Genomic DNA, 20,314 nt, shown 5'->3' on the forward strand with positions numbered 1-20,314 from the left:
GCTTAATATTTTTTCACTCAGTGGTATGAAAGGCATAGAAATGATTTTTGTAATGTTTAGTGATCCCTAATTTATTGTGAATGAAGAAAAAAATTCCATTGGAAGTCAGGCGAGCAGGAACAAAATAAAAAATCTTAGTTCATATACCTATTTTTTATATCCTTATAGTCAAAACCTGCTCTAATAAATCCAGATATTAATAAAAATCTACTGAATGAAGCCTTTTGGCAATTGACAGCTACCTTATGGCCATCCACTTGGCTCAAATAGATACTAGAACTGCCATTGCCCCTCCTTCCAAAAAGAAAAAGATGACTTTATGAGCAAATTCTGATAGGTCCTTGATGACTAAATGCCATTATTTTAGGCCAACTGTTTCTTTTTTTTTAACCTTTATTATTTTATTTATTTTTATGTGGTGCTAAGGATTGAACCCAGTGACTCACATGTCCTAGGCAAGCCCTTTACCACTGAACTACAACCTCAGCCCCTAGACAAACTGTTTCTTTAAAGCAGCATTTCTGAAAGTGTTTCTAGGAATAGTAATGAAAAAAAAAATCTTTGGATATTTGGGGAATACTAGGTTAAACACAGGTAAACAGGTTTCTTTCCTGTTGGACTTTGGAGTTTTTCCTATGTTAATGTGAATTATGATTCTTTGGAAAGGACTATTGTATTGCCATTGTGAATCCAGTTTGCAGACAAGAGAAATGTTGCTTTAGAGATGTCTGGTCCACACACCAGGGAAACAGTGCTAAATTTCCATGAAATAATTTAAATAAACTCTCATGTTAATAGTAAAACAATTTAATAAAGCATTTTACAACTATAATGTTTACATCATCTATGGATCTAAATTACATTTAAAATTATCAATAGATTGTGGTGCTAAGATTTACATTACCATTACAAATCAAATAGATGGCTTTTCTGTGTTTTAGTTGTGGCTTTCTTAACAATGTCCCCCTGCTGCCAGTATTTAGAGTTTTGAAAGATTCAAAACAATTTTCCTTCCTTTAAACAGATCTATTGGAAGCCATTGGTTTAATCAATCTCATTCTCTTTAGCCATTATTATGATGTAGATAAAAATACAATAGCCATTAGAGAAGGTTTAACATTCAAATGTTTTTTGTGATAGGAGTTGATATTAACAGTGAAACTCAGTCTTCAGGGAAGTTGGAAACTATGATATCCTCTATCTTAGAGATTTAAAAAAAGCACCACAGTACAATTCCCTTCCTTGCATCTACTCAAATTTTGTGAACTGTAATATCGTACTCTTGTTCAGTATGTAGCAGGTATCTCAAGTTGTAGGGCACTTAATTTATAATGATATTGAAGTCCTATTAAGTAGTCACATTAATAGCAGAACTATAATTTTATTAGTACCAGCTACCAACTCTTTTACTTCAGTGGTTCTCAGTCCTGGCTGCTCATTAGAAACATCTGCAACATTTTGAAACCTCAGGCTGCCACAACAGCACCCTAGACCACTGAAGTCAGAATCTCTAGGATGAAAGCCAGGCATCAGTAGATTTTACAGTTCTACAGATGATACACCCATGTGCAAAAAAGGTTGAGAAGCACTGTTCTCAATAATCATGTCATTTCTTAACATTTTAAAATTGGAAAAAGTTTTGGCAAGTCAAAAATGTGAAAAAAGTGCAACACTGTTTTCTTTAGAAAAATAGTTTGTAAATTCATGATCCCTTCAGAATAAAGGCATCACAGATATAAGCCACACTGTAAGATTTCTGGGAAATCAGGTCAAGAAATAAATTAGGTTTCCATCCTGTTTTCCAAGAGTTCACACTAATACTGAAGCCAGATTTAAAGTTAGGTAGCCAGTGTAGTTAGATAAATCGGGTCTAATGCCGAGTGAAATCTAAAATGGAGGCCATGCTGGCAATGATTCCGGGAAACGCAGGACAGCTCATGGAATGTTAATGAAGTCCCGAAAAGGCCCTAGGCCAAAGTCCACCTCAAAGAAATGTTAATGAACAGCCCCCAGCAAAAAGGTGCTGACTCAGAAGTCCTTCCTGACCAGATTACTTCTTTGGCCCACCTGTGTCCCACCCCTCGGGCCTTCCCACCTACATTCCATCACTGAAAGAACTATAAAAAGGGGAGACAACATCCCTTCCACGGATTCCACCTCTTGGGTCCCCTTCTTCCTCCGGGAGAAGTCTTTTCTGCTGTCCTTTAATAAACTTCTAATTTCTACTCTGACCTTGCCTCGGCGTGCTTCTTTGGTGTTATTCTTCAACATTGGGGAAGCAAGGACTCGTCACCGGTCAACAGCAGTAACAATACTATGTAAGTGACTATTGGGCAGAGAACCCTTTTTAGTTCTGGACCTAATTTCCAAGAAATCATACTAGACATGCATGACAGGGGAGCAGTCTAATTTTCCTACAGGACTGCGTGTAGGAGTTTCCCTCATGGAAGAAACAGATCATCCAAAACACTGATACTCAAAAATTCTAAATCCATCTCTATACTATTTTTTCAAGCAGAGACTTATGGTATTTTCCCAAACTGTAAAAAAAGTACAAGATGCAAATAAAAACTCAACCATTTTTTATGCCTATCTTTCTGGCAAACATTGATCAAAAGAATGAACAAAAAACACATTAATAGTTAACCACACAGGAACTCTGCCTTTCAAAACCACAAGCACCAGCCCTAAGGGAGTGTTAGCTAGAATTATGTTAAACTCCTCCATCTTGAATATGTCTGGTCTTCTTCCAGAATCCACAAGATAGTAACTGTTCAGATCCAGAAGCTGAGTGGTGGGAGGTCCAAAGCAAACAATGGCCATTTGAATGAAGGATAGTCTTGTTACCATATCATCAGAATGCCAGTAACACTTATAACAGTGGGGTTGCTCAAGCAGGTTTCCTTTGAACTCAAGGTCAGCAAAGAGAATCAGAGCTTGGGGAGACTAGAAGCTTAAGAGTCAAACCTTTTGAGCCCAAGCAGGCAGCTGCCAGAAAGTGCCCCTGACCGCTAACCTCACTCCTCTGACTCTGGGGACAACTTCAGCAAAGAGACAAATGTTACAGCTCCGATCTAACAGGTCCCAAGTTTTCATCCTACCCTGTCCCATCCTGGGAGGGGCATTGGGTTGGAGGGCTGCCAGAGTAGTGAAAATGCAGTGCAGAGCTGTAGTGACCTGGGAGAGGGCAGAACGTGCTGGAGGTGCTGAAGGGCACAAATGGGGAAAGGGCTCTCTCAAGCCCCAGGACAAGGAGTTTTCACTACATGGGTCCACAAACTTGAAGATTCACGGATAATGTTCAGACATACCCACCAGCAGGAGGTGCCAAAACCCCAAACACATCCAAAACAAGTTTATCTGGCCATACATGTAGACAATGCTCACCGTAAATACCAAAACCAGAGACCCTGGCATCAGAAAAAAGATGTAGGGAATAAGGGAAGAACTTATATATATAATTATCGGAACTGTTAGCAATAAATACACTCCAAGCAAAAATAAAGGAGGACCTATAAATTAAAGAGACTTATACCATCCAAATGCAATATGGACCTTAAATTTTGATTTGAACTAAATGTGAAACACTTTTGAGATGAGGAAATATTGAACCAGATATTTGACATTAGAGAATTATTGATTTTTGACTTGATAATAAGGTATTGTACTTATGATTTTAAAAAGTACTTACCTTTTAACAATATATACTGAAATACAATAAAATGATTATTTGGTATTTGTTTTACAATAATTGGTTAGTTAAAATTTCATGGTGGTTTTACATGGGTGATAGATACATGGGGAAGTCAGTGTATTCTCTAATTTTATGTGTGCTTGAAAATTTCCATAATAAAAAGTGAAAATAATTTTTAAGTTCATGGAAAAAATATGTAGCAGAGAGGTGCTCATACCATTATGATTCGATGATTCATACATATTGCAAGCAAAATAACTTTGTTGCCTTAAATGTTACTGTAATTTAATGAGGAAAATGCAAATAGGTGAATTCTATAAAGTTCTACACATCCACTGGTAGTTTCAATTTTCAGATTCAATGCATCATTCTCAAGATAGGTTAAAAAGCAAACTTTTTTTTTTTTTGTAGTGGTGCTGAGGATTTAACCCAGGGCCTTGTACATGCTAGGCAAGCACTCTACCAACTGAGCTATATCCCCATTTTGACATGGATTGACTGCAAGTTTTAAGATTTATATCTGAGTAAAACTAACCTTTAATAGTAAGTTTTTGTTCTAGAAGGTTAAAATTCATATATTCAGCAAATACTCAGAACTTATTAAGTGCTAGGCCCTGTGACATAAAGATGAAGACAATGGAGAAGAAGAACATGCTGACAGGTACTGAAGGGCACAAATGGGGAAAGGGCTCTCAAGGCCTGGGACAAGGAGTTTTCACTTACCATCCAAAGCTGATATTCTAGTTGGAATTACAACAAAATGTGTTAAGTGTGTGTAAATTTTTAAAGAATAATTCTGAGAAATGGAGGAGTGTCATCAAGTGACACAGACTTCACTTGATGACAGAAATAATTCATTTCATGTATGCTATCATTATTTTTCTTAATTCTGAATGTCTGAAATGTTGCTTATTTAAAATTCTGGTTTAAGAGATGAAAAATTGTGCTGTATACATGTAATAAGAATTGTAATGCATTCCACTGTCATTTATTTTTAAAAAATCAACAAAAAATAAATAAATAAAATAAAATTCTGGATTAAATGCTGCATTTCATACAAACTGGATAAAGAAATAGAATTGACAACGAGGATCTATGGCTACCCCTAGTGCTGTGACACAGGAATAATACTTCACATTTCAAAGCACAAAGCCTTTTCTATGAAATAAAAATCCAAGTGCTTCTTCCTTCTCCTATCTAAATCATTCATTTTACCATAAATCAAATCTTTGGAAATAGCCATGAAATGCATTATCTGATACGGTGGAAAACATTCCTGAATAGTATCTTAATGTTCCTAAATGATTTCTCTGACCACCCAACAATGTATTTCTAACAGCTGGTTTCCCTAAGAGATCTTCCTACCAAATACAATACCTTCAGTACAGCATATACCCTTTAGCATAAGTTCATTTCATATTCAGATTTCTGTCATTTATCATTCTTAGACTGCCATTTTTGTCAGAATAATTATAACAGGTTTAAATAGCTTCTCTTTCTGTAATCTAAAACCAACTAGAAATAAAATACACACCAAGATACCAAAATCTTTCATGCTTAAAGGCAAATGTATTCACTTCCTTCCCATGCAGCACATGAGGTAACTATCTGCTTCTTTTCCAAATCAAGTGTGGGACAACCTTTGAGGACCCATTCATGGCAAATGATCTTGCAATGTATTCTGGTAAGTATTTTATAAGGGAAAGGACATTTTTGCTGACCTACAGATTGACCAAGTGGGGAGTATACTGGGTGGAGAGCTAATGTCTAATGTCTCTTCCATCACCATCAAGCTCACAGCAGGCAGGGCTTGTATTAACTTGTACCAACAGATGCCTATAGAAGCCAATTCCGGTTTGACACAACAGGGAGGAAGGCATGGGAGAACAGGAGAGACTTGATGTCCTATGATGGAGTGTAGAGGCTGCTGATTAGAAAAAAATCAGAACAATGGAAGTGAAGTTGTCCTCCTTAGGATGCCATGCCAAGCAAAAAGCCTCCAAAAAATCCTCCAGTCACTAGAACATTCTTCTTCACAAATGACACAACCTGTGAATAAAAGATTTGGCACAATGAGTAAGTTAGATGCTAAGAATGTTAATATTAGGAATCATTTCAATTACTGTTGTTGATTAACAAGTGAGGTCCTTATTTCCTTAAACTGCCAAAGATTCCCACCATTCACCTACCTTCCTACAAAAGCGCCCATTCATCTGAGGCTCAGAACATACACTTAGGCACCCTTTATGGCTCCTTTGTCTATGTGCTAGCAATCTCCTGACCACTTTCCTTAATACATCCTAATCATTTCTTGAACTCCAATGCAGTAGCTTTATCTGCCAACCATACAAGGGACTCACATCTTGGCATTCCCCATCATTCTGCCATTCTATCCTTTTTGAACCAGTTTCCAAACCATCTGGTGTCCCCTCACTGCCACAATGCCTATGTCTTCCTGCCTCATTTCTGCTCTGGTGCCTAACTCTTCCTAGATCTTATTTCCCTAAACAAAGCACTTAAAATAACTGCATTCATTTACTACTTTTACTTTATTTCTACTCATTCTTCAACTTGCTAGTTTTGCTTTTAACTCCACCAGCAAACTAAAACTCTTCTTAATGAAGTCATCTTATTGCTAAAAACTGAAGTTATCATCTTCACCCTGCTTCCTAAATCAGACCATAAGTTGTATGATTCCCCATAGATATCCACCTCTGCCACACTCCACTATGGGTCAAAGTACCAACTGTCCCTTTAATGCTAGCCAATATAATTTAACCTGGCTTTTTGCAGTAGATCAGGGGTCAGAGAACTACAGCCCATGGTCCATATCTATTCTGCTATTTTAAATAAAGTTTTACTGCAACACAGCCACATCCCCTTGTTTATATATCATCTATGGCTACTTTCACCCTACATAGTGGAGTTGAGTATTTGTGACAAAGACCATATGAGCAACAAAGCTGAAAATACCATCTGGCCCTTTACAGAAAAAGTCTGTCAACCCCTCAGCTACTTACCTACTATTTACATGTAGAACAAGCAGAGTATGGATGTTTCAGACATAAGCAGGCATGGAAATAAATGTAACTCAAAATGATCACACTGAAAATACATCCTTTAACATCCACTGTGGTGCCCCCACGTCTACACATCCAAGTTAACTACAAGTACTATCTATATCACTTTGTACTTTCACTGACTGAAAAAGGTCAACAAATACTTCAATTATGTATCTTTAAAAAATGCCTCTGAAATGAAGATATTCCAACTAAGGCTTAACTACACAATAAAGCTCTTGTCTCATTACTCCAAATTCTTTTTAAGTTTTAAGCCTTATCCATCTCTGAGATACTGGCATATCTATCTACCCCATTTTATACATACAAAACTGTCTATATCCTTTGTATACTGTATTTGAACAAAACAATTCTCACCTCCTCAGCTTTACTCTTGACCTCAGTTGGTATTTGATTGCTCTTACGAATCTTCAGCTGTTCTTTGGCTTTTTTCATGTCCTTTTCTACTCGCTGCCAATCAACTTTAATGTACCCAGTATGGTTTGCAAGCTATAGTTTGAACAATGACAAAACAAACATAAGCTCGTTATTCCTTTTTCTCAGAATAAATTACTTTCCATTTTTTCAGACAGCTGCTCAAGTTATTTGTGGGATGACATTCACTCAACATCTCTGTAGCATCGACCCTATATGAAATGTCCTATGTTTGGTACTAGAAATAGGCCCTCAATAGGCCGGTACGCAATGGCACATGCCTGTAATCCCTGAGGCTCGGGAGGCTGAGACAGTAGGATCATGAGTTAAAAGCCAGCTTTAGCAAAAAGCAAGGTGCTATGCAACTCAGTGAGACCCTGTCTCTAAATAAAATACAGAATAGGGCTGAGGATGTGGCTCACTGGTCGAGTGCCCCTGAGTTCAATCTCCAGTACTCCCCCACCAAAAAAAAGAAATAGGTCCTTAGTAACTGCTGGCAATTTTTTTTTTACTTATATTCTTGTCCCTTTACAGTTTTAAGTTAGCTTAAAAACTAAGATGAAAATCAATGTTGACAGGTATGTGAAAACAACTCTTAAAAATTTTTTATTGGTATGCTATACATAAAAGTGGGGTTCATTGTTACACATTCATATATGCACAGAATATAATAATATAATTTAGTAAGTTTTATTCCCTAGTGCCTCTCCTTGATCTCCCTTCCTCTTTCCTCTTGGTCTCCTATTTAGTGAAAACAATTTTTTTTAAATATTTTTTTTTAATTTATACATTGACACAATATCTTTATTTTGTTTATTTATTTTTATGTGGTGCTGAGAATTGAACCCAGGGTCTCTCACATGTGAGGCTAGTGTGCTACCACTGAGCCACAACCCCAGCCCCACAATTTTATCAAAGAATTGTAAATAGGATAAAATTAATTCAACTATGTAGTTGTCTGATGGGTTAGTTTCTTTCAAGGAATGAAGACAATGACTGTAGCTATCCCCAACAATATCATTTCTGTTTATCAAATTTTTTATATGTCATCTAAAACTGAAACTCTTCACCCTTCTAATGTTTCCTCCAGCTGCTTATTTTCTTCTCATCCCTATTTAATGATACCACCAGCCAACCTAGTCACCCAAACAGGCTGGAGAAAATATATGCACTATCACAAAACATTAATACTCATAAAATATTCTTTTAGAGATTAGTTAAAAAAAAAAAAAAACACTTGAAAAATCCACAAAGATAATTCACAAAATAAGATGGCAAAAAAGGAAAAAATTCAACTTCACAAATAATGAAGGAAATTAAAATTAAAATAACAAGTCAGCCACCTATAATTTTGCAGGGGGTATGGCTTACCAGGGATTGAACCAGGGAGCACTTTACCACTGAGCCACATTGCAAGCCCTTTTCATTTTTTGAGACAGAGTCTCACTAAATTGCTGAGGCTGGCTTTGAACTTGTGGATCTCCTGTCTCAACCTCCTGAGCTGTTGTGATTGCAGGCATGTGCCACAGTGCCTGGTGAGCTACTTACAATTTTTATCAGATTGGAGAAAATTATAAGATTGAAAATATCCTGTGTTAGTGAGGATGTGGAAAAGCAGACACTGTTATTATGTTCTGAGGGTGTTCACTGGAGACTTTAAAAATATTTTTTGGTGTTGTAGATGGACAGAATGCCTTATTTGTTTAGTTTCATATGGTGCTGAGGATCAAACCCAGCCTCACACATGCTAGGCAAGTGCTCTACCACTAAGCTACAGCCCCAGCCCCTCAGTGGACACTTTTAAAAGAGAATAACTTGGCATTATCTACCAACACTGAATCTCCATATGCTGTTATTTATATTATGGTAGGTTTACTTGTTATAGGCATAACTGGAAATAACTCACAAATCTATCAGTAGGTGAAAGGATAAACAAATTATGTCATGTTTATACAATAAATATTACTTAGTACTAAAAAGAATAAAGCTACTTATAGTAGCAACAGAGTTGAATATCAAAAATTGTATGCTAAATGAAGGCTCCAGTTCATTTCACCCAGTTCCTCCCACAGAATCCTCTTATTACACCAACAGAATACATAGAATAGCTATTTGAGGACTATAACAAGAAAAGAGCAGCACACAGATTGGAGAAGACCAGAATTCAAAGTACCACCAAATTTGTTATGTTTCCTATTTTGTCTGCAGTCCCATCTGGCCTCTCCTTGAAGACATGAAAACATCTGACAAAATTCAATACATATTAATGATAAAACTCTCAGTGAAAGTAGAAATAGAGGGAAACTTCTTTAACTGGATAAAAAACATCTACAAAACCTCTACAGCTAACATTGTAAAAAATGTTAAATAATGAATGCTGAGGCAAGGCAAAGAGTCCATCTCTCCATTTCTACTCAGCATCATGCCAGAAGTGAAGTCATACTCAATGCAATAGACAAGAAAAAGTAGGAAGGCATCCAGATTGAAAAGGTAGAAGCCACAATATCCCTGTGTAGAGATATCTTTGTCTACACAGGGGATCTCAAAGAATTCAACAAAAAACCTCAAAGAATTCAACAAAAACCCAGAAATTCCGCAAGTTAAAAAAGTGAGTTTAGCGAGGTCACAGGATACAAGATCAACATACAAAAGCAACTGAATTTCCCTATGATAGCAATTTGAACTGGAAATGGAAATTTTAAAATGATGTACAGTAGCTGCAAAAATATTAAATACTACACATAAATCCAGCAAAAATGTACAGGGTCTATATGCTGAAAAACACAAAATGCAAAGAAAGAACTCAAAGACAATCCAAATACGTGGAAAGGCATGCTGTGTATGTGAAACAAATTACCAGTAGGATTTTTATAGATATAAAGCAGGCTCTAAAATTTATATGGAAAGGAAAGGAACTAGAATCACCCAAATAATTTTGAAAAAGAGCAGAACTGGAAAAATCATACTACCTGATTTTAATATTTGCTATAATATTACAGCAGTCAAGACATAGTATGGTACTGAAGAAGAGAGACACATACAGATCAATGGACTAGAATAAAATGCATAGAAACAGACTACACAAATAAACAATGATTTTTTTTTAAACAAAAATGTAAAAGAGTTAATGGAGGTAGGTGAAGTGTCCCATAAGACCAAGCCACGACTATGAGATGTCTCTGTGCTCTCAACTTGCACAACTGTATAATGCACTGAAGGATTTTAAAAAACAAAACTGGGAAAAGAAGCACCTCTACTGACAAAGCATCATGATCCTCACTGCAAAGGAGAAACACTGAAGTCCAGTCCACCAGGGCAAACAGGAAATTGGATATGTTGATAAGTGGCACATTAATCAGTCATGGGTATTGTTGCTGTGTATTGACTGAAATCTGGCTGGAAAGCTGCAAGAAGTAACTGAAACAATTTTTAGCTTGGTGAAAAAACAAGAAGCAATTAAATTCACAAATACTATCAAGTAAAAATATCATTGTTCATATATGGTATATTTTTATACATAAAACCTCAAAAAATCTCATACAAATCAAATAAGAGGCATCAGCAAGGTGGTTGGCTATCAGGGTAACATAAAATATCAACTGCATTTCAACATATGAGTTAGAACATGCAATTTTAAAATTTTTATCATATACAAGAATGACTAGAGCTATAAGATATCTAGAAATAAAACCAAATCACAGGATGTACTAGAATGAAAAAAAAAGAGACAGACACAGAGGCTCAGCCAGCCCAGACCTTCCCCAGCCCTCTACTCATCTGATTCTAGCCACCATTTGCCATGATTGCCATACCAACCATATGAGATCCTGAGCCACAGCACTCACCTTAACCCTTGCCAAACTCCTGACTTCTCATTATCCATGAGAGATAACAAAATGATTGTTGTCTGAAGCCATTAGGTTTGAAGGGGTATGTTACGCAGCAGTACTATACCTCAACCAAGCCCCAGCCAGTTATCAACTTTCTTCTTCCACACATTAAATTTTCACTTGACCTGTCTGGAAAACTCACTGCAATTATGATTCTTTTTTTTTTAAAACCAGATAAGTACACTGTAGTTGGACACGATGCCTTTATTGTATTTATTTATTTATTTATTTTATTTATTTATTTTTATGTGGTACTGAGGATTGAACCCAAGGCTCACACGTGCTAGATGAACGCTATACCGCTGAGCCACAATCCCAGTCCATGCAATTATGATTGTAGTACAGAACTTACCTTGCCAAAATTAAGGATGCCAATTCTTGGAGGAAACAAAGGGCTGTGAATTCAGATACCTGCATGTTCAACAAGTTATGGCTCCTACAGAGTAGCAGTTCTCACATACAGATGCACGTTAGCGTCATATTGCGGGTTTTAAATATTCTGCTATCAGGCCATGCCAACCTTCAATGAAATCAGACCTACTTACAAGCATCGTTTTTTTTTTTAAGTACAAGGTGATTACGATATGAAATCAAATTTGAACACCAATGCTATAGAACTACAAAATTAAATAGCGATTTTTTTGTTGTTTTTAGAGAAGCTATTCCCTATTTCTTTCCTTAGACTGAGAGAACCCACATTCACTGGTTCTGAAAACTGTGGGCTCTAACAGGGAGCTGAATGTCCCCAATGTTAAAGCTGAATATATTACCCTATGAGAATAAATTATATCACAGGGTACTTATGCTACATTGTGTATTTTTGAAATCACATGCATTTAATATTTCAGTAATTCTTAAGGAAGCTATAAAGAATATGTACTTCTGTCCTATGTTATGAGGAAATAAAATGTGAGTAGGACTTGATAAAATTTGACTCACATAGTTACTAGCATTTAAAATATTACATAAAAATAAGGTGTAAAAGCTATTCTAGCATAATATAGCCAGGACTTCACTACAACCCTTCACACAACATTCCTCAATGGGCATACACAGAATTTCCAGACATCTAGGAATATGCCATATATATATATACAGACCTGAAGGAGAAAAAATCCGCCTCCCACAGCTGTTGCAGCCAATTTTCCAACCTTCTGGAAGATGAAACCAGTGCACCTACAAGAACCAAACCAACATCAGATGAGGAGACACACTGTCGGATGTACACAAATATTCATTTCTGATCATGGTCTTATTTTCCTTACCTTGAGATGATCTACCTCCTGCCTACCCTCTACAGAAAGGCAGTCCCAAAGGAAGCATGACATAAAGAAATAAAATCCTGACTGACTAAAAAGATGGAGGCAGAAGCAACACAGAAGAGAAATGTTGCTGGACTAGATTTGGGGACAGAGTGACAGCAGGGTAAAAAGGATAGAATTTTGTCCCAAAAGACTATTTGGACAATAAGTAGCATTTTTATGGTATGAAAAGAAGAAAGAGGACCATAGGAAAAGGTAGGTAAGGGGAGGGGAAAATATAATGCTATTTTGTAAATGCGGAATGTGAAATGTCCACGAATCTGAGTGGTTACCTCCAGTTGCCAGTTTAATATAACTATTTTATTTGTTTCTTTATTATTGTCTATCATTCTGCCTCCACCTTCATTAAGACATAAGCTTCAAGGGGGCAGAGATTTTGTCTAGCTACTGTGAATTGTGCTACAATGATCGCTGTAGTGCAAACGTCTCTCTGATTTCATTTCCTTTGTATGTGTAACTAGTACCGGGATTGCTGAATCATATTGTTATTCTATGTTTAATACGTGAAGAACCTGCATATAGTTTGTACATGTAATTGTATAAATTAATGGGTTTCAATGTTGCACTGCCATCCATGTATATATCAAGCTTTCATCATGTCCTTCCCTTTTCCTCACTCTCCTTGACTGCCTTTTCACACCCTAATACTCCCTCTTCAACTTTAGGTTACCATTGTATGGTTATTTTTATTTATTTGACTTTTAGTTTCCTCCTATGAGAGAAAACATTTGCTAATTGTTTTTCTGTGAATGACTTATTAAACTTTTTTTAAAAAATATGTATTTTTTAGTTATTGGCGGACACAACATCTTTGTTTGTATGTGGTGCTGAGGATCGAACCCGGGCTGCACGCATGCCAGGCGAGTGCGCTACCGCTTGAGCCACATCCCCAGCCCCGACTTATTAAACTTAACACAATGTCCCCAGTTCTAGGCAAATAGCAGGATTTTATTCTTTATGGCTGAATAATAGCCATCATGTTTATATAATGTATTTTTTACCATTCATCTACCACTGTGAATACACACCCTCTTTTCTTTATTCATTCATCTGTTGATGGGTTGTTGAGAGCCACAGGGGAAGGGGCCCCAGCAAACTTCCAGCTGCCGGCTGATGATTGGCTCACAGCGGCCCCAGCAACATCTAGCTGATTGGCTCCTCTGCGGTGATGCTCATTGGGCTGTTTCCCTGCCCTTTCAGACCACGGAGCTGCTCATTGGGGGACTTTTTTGGCTCCGCCCACGTGACCCAGCCAATCGGCCTCAAGAGCAGGAGGATTGTGGGAGGTGGAGAGAAGCTTGTGGGGGGAGAGAGAGGCTTGTGGAAAGCCGGTGGTGGCAGTTGAGGCTCTGAGGGTTTTTCCTGAGAGGCTATTTTGTTTGGCGTGTGTGGTTCTAAAAATAAAGTTAGTTTCTTTTGACAAGTGGCTCCTGATTATGCCCAGCCAGACTGTGGCAATGGGTACCTGGACTATTTCCATATCATGTTATTTTTTGTGAATAGTACCCACAATACACATAGGTATGTAGATATCTCTTTGTATGCTGACTTCATATCCTTAGGCTATATATCCAGTAATGGTACAGCTGATCATATGGTAGTTCTATTTTCAGTTTTCCATAATGTCTGTACAGTTACCAACAGACTATGTACCCTTTTCTCTACAGGACAGACAGCATTTTAACTTTGTCTTTTTGATGACAGCCATTCTAACTGAGGTTCATATGAGCATTGCTTGTAACAGTCAAAACAAGTCCAATACCAGTAATAGACTAGATAAATATACCATGCCATGTTCACACAATGCAACTATAAATACAAATGAAAATGAAGAAACTATAACTACATACAACATGGATGAATATACAAAACACTGATTGAATAAGGAAAAAAAAAAAGAACCAAAAAATACATACTGCTGGGGAGGATGAAACAGGAGGATCGTGAGTTCAAAGCCAGCCTCAGCAACAGCGAGGCCCTAAGCAACTCAGTGAGATCCTGTGTCTAAAAAAAATACAAAATAGGGCTGGGGATGTGGCTCAGTGGTCAAGTGCCCCTGAGTTCAATCCCTGGTACCAAAAGGGGAAAAAGAAAAAAAAGAAAAAGAAAAGAAAGGAAGTAACTCAACAATTATTCTTTAGTTATCTTTGGACTTGTGATCCTCTTAAGATGCCACATTTTTAAAAAAAACATTTATTTTTTAGTTGTAGTTGGACATAATACCTTTATTTTATTTATTTATTTTTATGTGGTGCTGAGGATCAAACCCAGGGCCTCACACATGCTAGGCAAGCACTCTACTGCTGAGCCACAACCCCAGCCCCCACATTTTTTTTAACCTGAGTGGTTGTTACATAGTTTAGTCTCTCATTTTTCTTTTTTTGCTATTAGAGATGTATTTATTCTCAACACAAAAAAATGATAAATGTCTGAGGTAGCAGATATGCCAATTAGTATGATCTAATCATTACACATTGCATGTGTGTTGCAATGTCAAGTTGTATCCTATAAATATGCATAATTACTATGTGTCAATTAAAAATATAGATTGTAAATAAAAATAATAAAAGATCTAGTAATGTTCTGTAATATTATATTTACAAAGAAAAACAAAAACTGAAACATAAGAAAGTATCTTTGGTACACTCAGCCTTTCATATCTGAGAGTTCTCCACTTAGGGATTGAAAATATTTGAAAAAAAAATCTGTACTGAACATATACATACATTTTTCCTTGTCATTATTCCATAAACCATAAAGAATAACAACTATTTATATAGTATGTGTATTATCTCAGGTATAAAAGTAATTTAGAAATTATTTAAAATATACATGAGGATGTACATAGGTTAAATGTGAATATCATTTTATATAAAAGAATTGAGCATCCATAGACTTTGATCCATGAGGGATCCTGGAATTAATCCCCCATACGAGTTGACTCCCTATTTATGAAAATGAACGCTTACCATGTACACTTTCTATAGTTGTGTTAGATTGTATAAGAAGATTTTTCAAATATAAAGAGTTTCTGAAATTGAAGGATTCAATATACACTTACTAAATTTCCTATTAACACGAAAGGGAGGGGGATAAGAAAAGGTAAGACAGACAGTGGAATGAATCCAAAATAATTTTTCTATGTACTTATATATTAACACACCATAGTGAATCCCACCATCATTTACATCCTTAAGAATGGTGGTTGCTAGGCACATGGTGGTGCTTGCCTGTAAGCCCAGTGGCTCAGGAGGCTGAGGCAGGAGGATCATGAATTCAAAGCCAGCCTCAGCAACATGAAGATACTAGGTAACTGAATGAGACCTTGTTTCTAAATAAAATACAAACTAGGGCTGGGAATGTGGCTCAGTGGTTGAGTGCCCATGAGTTCAATCCCCAGTACACCCCCCCAAAAAAACAACTGGGTCCTAACTAGAATAAGATATATTCCATGGTTGTAAGTTATAACATAATTATATTGTCATATATAAAAGTAAAAGAACATATATATACATACATATGACAAATGAAAACATAATTTGTGTCACATTATCATCTGACAGCTAATAAATGGTTAGCTCCTTGTTGTATCAATAGCTATATTGCCTTGGGCAAATGAATCTTTCTGAGCCTCAGTTTCTGTAAAATTTCAGAGGCTGACCAATTTTGCCAAAGTCAAGTGTGCTTTCATTAATTAGAGAAGATGGTTCCTATAACTGCAATACTAAATCATGCACAAAAGACACTGGATATCTTTCACATCACTTACCATCCAGTGACACCTCCAATTAACAGCTGGGTTGCCACGCTATACTTTTCAGCTGAAGGCCCAGATTCCTGCCCAAACAGTTTGCGCCACCATGGTTGCTTTTTAGCAAATTCTGCAAGGTCCAGCGACTCAAAATTTCCCTCAAAGCTACCTACAAGAATTAACATACAAAATAAGAAAATATTCATTTTAAAGTGAATCACTACCATTTTAAACTAGATTAAGAGATCTTTGTTTTGTTTTTGTAACTGATAAACTGGTTCAAAAATTTATATGAAAGTGCACAAGGACAGAATAGTGTTTTGGTTACTATGGCTGTACAATAAATTACCATAAACTGGGCATAGTAGTGCATTCCTGTAATCCCAGCAGCTTGGGAGGCTCAGACAGGAGGATCGCAAATTCAAAGTCAGCCTCAAAAACTTAGGGGGGAAGTAAGCAATTTAGCAAGGCTTTGTGTCAAATTTTAAAAATGAAAATTAAAAAGGTAGGGATGTGGCTCAGTGGTTAAACCTCCTGAGGGCAATCCCTGATACAAAAGAAAACAAACAAAACACATACAGAACTATAACCATTTATTATGCTCTCAGATTCTATGGGTCAGACTTTCAGCCATGCCATTAAGACTTGTCTCTTGTTTTGTGAGGTCTGATATTTTAGCTAGGAAAGTTTGTTGCTAAGTGCTCTTAAACTTGTGAGACTCCTGCCTCAACTTTTTGAGTAGCTGGGATTACTGGCCTGTGCCACCATGGAACCTGAAAAGAAGAAAATTTAAGGAATTTCAAAACTTATTGTAAGGGCGCACTACAATTTACAACTACCCAATTTCAAGATTTATAAAAGTGTAGTATTCAATACCTGTTGAACTGATCTAAGGATACACAAATATACCAGTGAAAGAGAACACCACATCCAGAAATAGATTCACACATTCTGTCATATGATTTTTAGTAACAAAGAACCAAGGTAAGTCAATGGGATAGAGTGAGTTTTCTTAACAAATTGTGTTAGACCTAGTAAATATTAATATTTAAAAACCAAAAGGATTTTAAGTTGTAGTTTGTACCATATATAAAATAAAAATTCAAGAACTAATTGAAGGCTGGGCATAGTGGCACATGCCTGTAATTCCAACAATTTGGGAGAGTGAGGTAGGCAGATTAGAAGTTCAAGGCCAGCTTCATCAAGTTAGGGAGACCTGTCTGAAAATAAAAAGTAAAAAGGGTAGTGATGTTGGTCAGTGGTAGGTTATCCTTTGGTTTTATTTTCAGTAGTGAAAAAAAATTAATTTAGGATAGACTGTATATCACAATTTAGCAGAGCCATAATATGGATGAGTGAAGAAGCAGATCCTGTAAGATTTTAACAGTAATTAAATTTGTGTAATATAACAAGAAAACATTACTGTTTAAGAAGAAATGATCAGTGAAAATGAATGAGTTTTGAGGTTTTCTTACAATGTGTTTTTACCAAGCTCCTAAGGTCAATAATTAGTTCCAGTTAAAAGGGGGATAAAGGGGCTGGGGTTGTGGTTCAGTGGTAGAGCGCTCATGTAGCATGTGTGAGGCCCTGGGTTTGATCCTCAGCACCACATAAAAATAAATAAATAAAGGTATTGTGTCCAAATACAACTAAAACATATATATTAAAATAAATAAATAAAGGTATCACGTCCATCTAAAACTAAAAAAATCTTTTTTAATTTCTTGTCTTCTAGTTTTGTATATAACTCTTCCCAAACTAAAATCAACTTGTTATAATTCACAAAACTCTTTGATTTTAATCAGGGAAAATTTTTTAAAAAATGTTTAAAAATGGGGGGGATTAAATTAGGGAACTGTGGGTTTTATCTAATTTCTTTTAGTCATTCATGAAACATGGCTATTCATCAAATAGTAGCCATGTTTATTATCATGTGATCATCAGCATGACAAAGATTGTAATGTGTGTGAACCTCAAAATTTTTCACTTTAGGTGTGGTGGCACATGCCTGTAATCTCAGTGGCTCAGGAGGCTTGAGGCAGGACGATCACGAGTTCAAAGTGAGCCTCAGCAACTTAGGAAGGTACTAAACAACTTAGTGAGACTCTGTCTGTAAATAACATACAAAATAGGGCTGGGTATGTGGCTCAGTGGTTGAGTGTCCCTGAGTTCAATTCCCAGTATCCCCCTTTTAAAAATCTCACACACAAAAAAAAAAATTTCACAAAAGCATCCCTAAGTAGCATTATCTGATCAAGGTGTACATTTTAAGTGAGTGCCTGCAGTTTGTTTTGCAAGACAACAATGGTTAGATTGTATATTCCAATTGCTTGGAGTCACCTAAATTAAGTGGTGTTGAAAAATGCTTAATTATTGGCTTTGGGTAGGAATTCATTTATAGTACATACCAATTTCTATGGTGCATTTGTTGAGCATAAATTGTGACATCACTGAAACCAGTACTGGGAAGAAATGCACATATAAAATAGATGTAAATTACTGAAGGGGCATAGATAACTGTAAAATATGGTAAATAATGAGATGATGAGGTTTGAGTACTTTCATTTTAATACAGTATCCCCAATTTCTTTTTCCTAAGAAACACGGTCTTGCTAAATTGTGAGGCTGGCTTTGAACCTGCAATGCTCCTGCTTCAGTGTCCCGAGTCCCTGGGATTATAGTCGCGCACCACCAAGCCCTGTTACTGCAAATGATGTTAAGGTCAGGTCCCTGTTAGTAAATTGACTAAATGGAGTATTTGAAAGTAATATGTCATATGTGGTTCTTCTTTGAAAAATCATAAATAACGCAGATGGGGAGCCCAGAATGAGAATGACACCCGCCCAACATTTAATATGAACGTCCAAAGGGACAAAGAGGCTATTCTCGAGGGAATGGAACGCTTCCGACAACAGGGACGGAATGTCTCCAGGACTCAGCAGTTGGGAGCGGTACCGGAAGCCTGCATGAGCTCGCCACGAAAACAACATCCCAGGCAGTTCAGCCCCAGCCCAGCGCGTGACCTTGGCCGGACTTTGGAGTGACTGGGCCAGGGGAGGGTCACGGCGCCTTATCCTTCCCCTTGCCACTAGGGTCCCCTGGGGAGCTCGTCACGGACTGGCAGGCGCGGAGCCCTCCCACTTCCCGAGCCCTGGAAGGCGGCTCCCCACGGCGCAGCTCGCGCGCGCTCCAGCCCTTACCTTGACTGGACGCAGCCATTTCGGCGAGCACTTCTCGCGAGGCCACTCGCAGAGGATCGGCGCGGCAGGACACGGAGTACCGCGCTGGTGTGGTTAGCAAGCTTCCGGCACGTGGGGCAGATGTTTCCATTCCCACGGCGGCAGCGGAAGAGGGCGGGCTAGGCGCGGCAGCACCTGCCCGCCCCCTTAACAGCTGCGTCACAAGGCTCTGCGGTCGGCGTCACAAGCCCCATAGCCCCGCCCAAATGACTTGCGCAGATACTCTTGCTCTGGTAACCACCACGCTACCCTTCCCTAATAAGAATATTTCACCCGAAACTGGACGTGGTTATAAAAAAGGCTGGGGATGTGGCTCTGTGGTAAAGCACTTTGGGTTCAATTCCCAGTACCCCCGCCCCCCCAATTTTTTTTCACCTAAAGCCGTGCTCGTCTAGTTTGTAATCCCTGACCACATATCTGCTCGATATATCATCTCCTCAGATATGCCCACAACTGTTTCAAGGTGGAAAACACAATTTACACATTTAAAACATTCCAATCACAATATACTTATGTGTCTTAACTACTACTTATTGTCTCTTTCTATTTTTCTTTGCTGTGCACCCGCTGCGTACAACGATCTCTGTTTAGGACAAATGGGTATTGGCATTAAGAAAACACTTTAACCTCCCTCTGCCTCAGTTGTTTAGGTGTACCCGTTTGACGATGTTATCTGAGGATGAAATCAGTAAGTGCTAAACACCTGGCACACCCTATATTGTGAGTACATGTCTACTTTTTTTTTGTCGTTCCCATTAAACTGTGACCCTCAGATGACACCAACAGGGTTTATTCATTTCTGGGGCAGAAAACTTTACCACACTAATTAGGAGCATGATTTCTAGAGCTCAATTATATATATTTCAATACTACAGCTTAAAAACTGTGACCACGACCAAGTTCCCGAACCCCTTTCTGCTTGGT

General features: G+C 37.5%; 1 protein-coding gene across 1 annotated transcript; it reads right to left on the minus strand.

Moving 5' to 3' along the window:
• Positions 1–791: 791 nt before the first annotated feature.
• Positions 792–19,508, minus strand: Fundc2 (FUN14 domain containing 2). The gene is made up of 5 exons (XM_046452394.2): positions 19,352–19,508; positions 16,170–16,320; positions 12,179–12,254; positions 7,132–7,263; positions 792–5,743 (listed from the first exon to the last, which is right to left on the minus strand). Exons 1-5 carry the CDS (start codon positions 19,479–19,481, stop codon positions 5,666–5,668), a joined length of 567 nt encoding a protein of 188 aa, XP_046308350.1. The 5' UTR covers positions 19,482–19,508; the 3' UTR covers positions 792–5,665.
• Positions 19,509–20,314: the final 806 nt, after the last annotated feature.

The sequence above is a fragment of the Marmota monax genome, unplaced genomic scaffold, assembly GCF_021218885.2.
Source record: "Marmota monax isolate L192 unplaced genomic scaffold, Marmota_monax_Labrador192_F-V1.1 WCK01_AAM20220418_F8-fsc00142, whole genome shotgun sequence".
Classification (NCBI taxonomy): Eukaryota; Metazoa; Chordata; class Mammalia; order Rodentia; family Sciuridae; genus Marmota; species Marmota monax.

Excerpts from the sequence above, each read along its gene's own strand:
- Fundc2 (XM_046452394.2), bottom strand. The coding sequence starts at position 19,481 with ATGGAAACATCTGCCCCACGTGCCGGAAGCTTGCTAACCACACCAGCG. Across the intron at positions 16,321-19,351 it reads AATGGCTGCGTCCAGTCAAG|GTAGCTTTGAGGGAAATTTT; the intron begins GTAAGGGCTGGA and ends TAATTCTTGTAG. Across the intron at positions 7,264-12,178 it reads GCGGATTTTTTCTCCTTCAG|CTTGCAAACCATACTGGGTA; the intron begins GTCTGTATATAT and ends TTCAAACTATAG.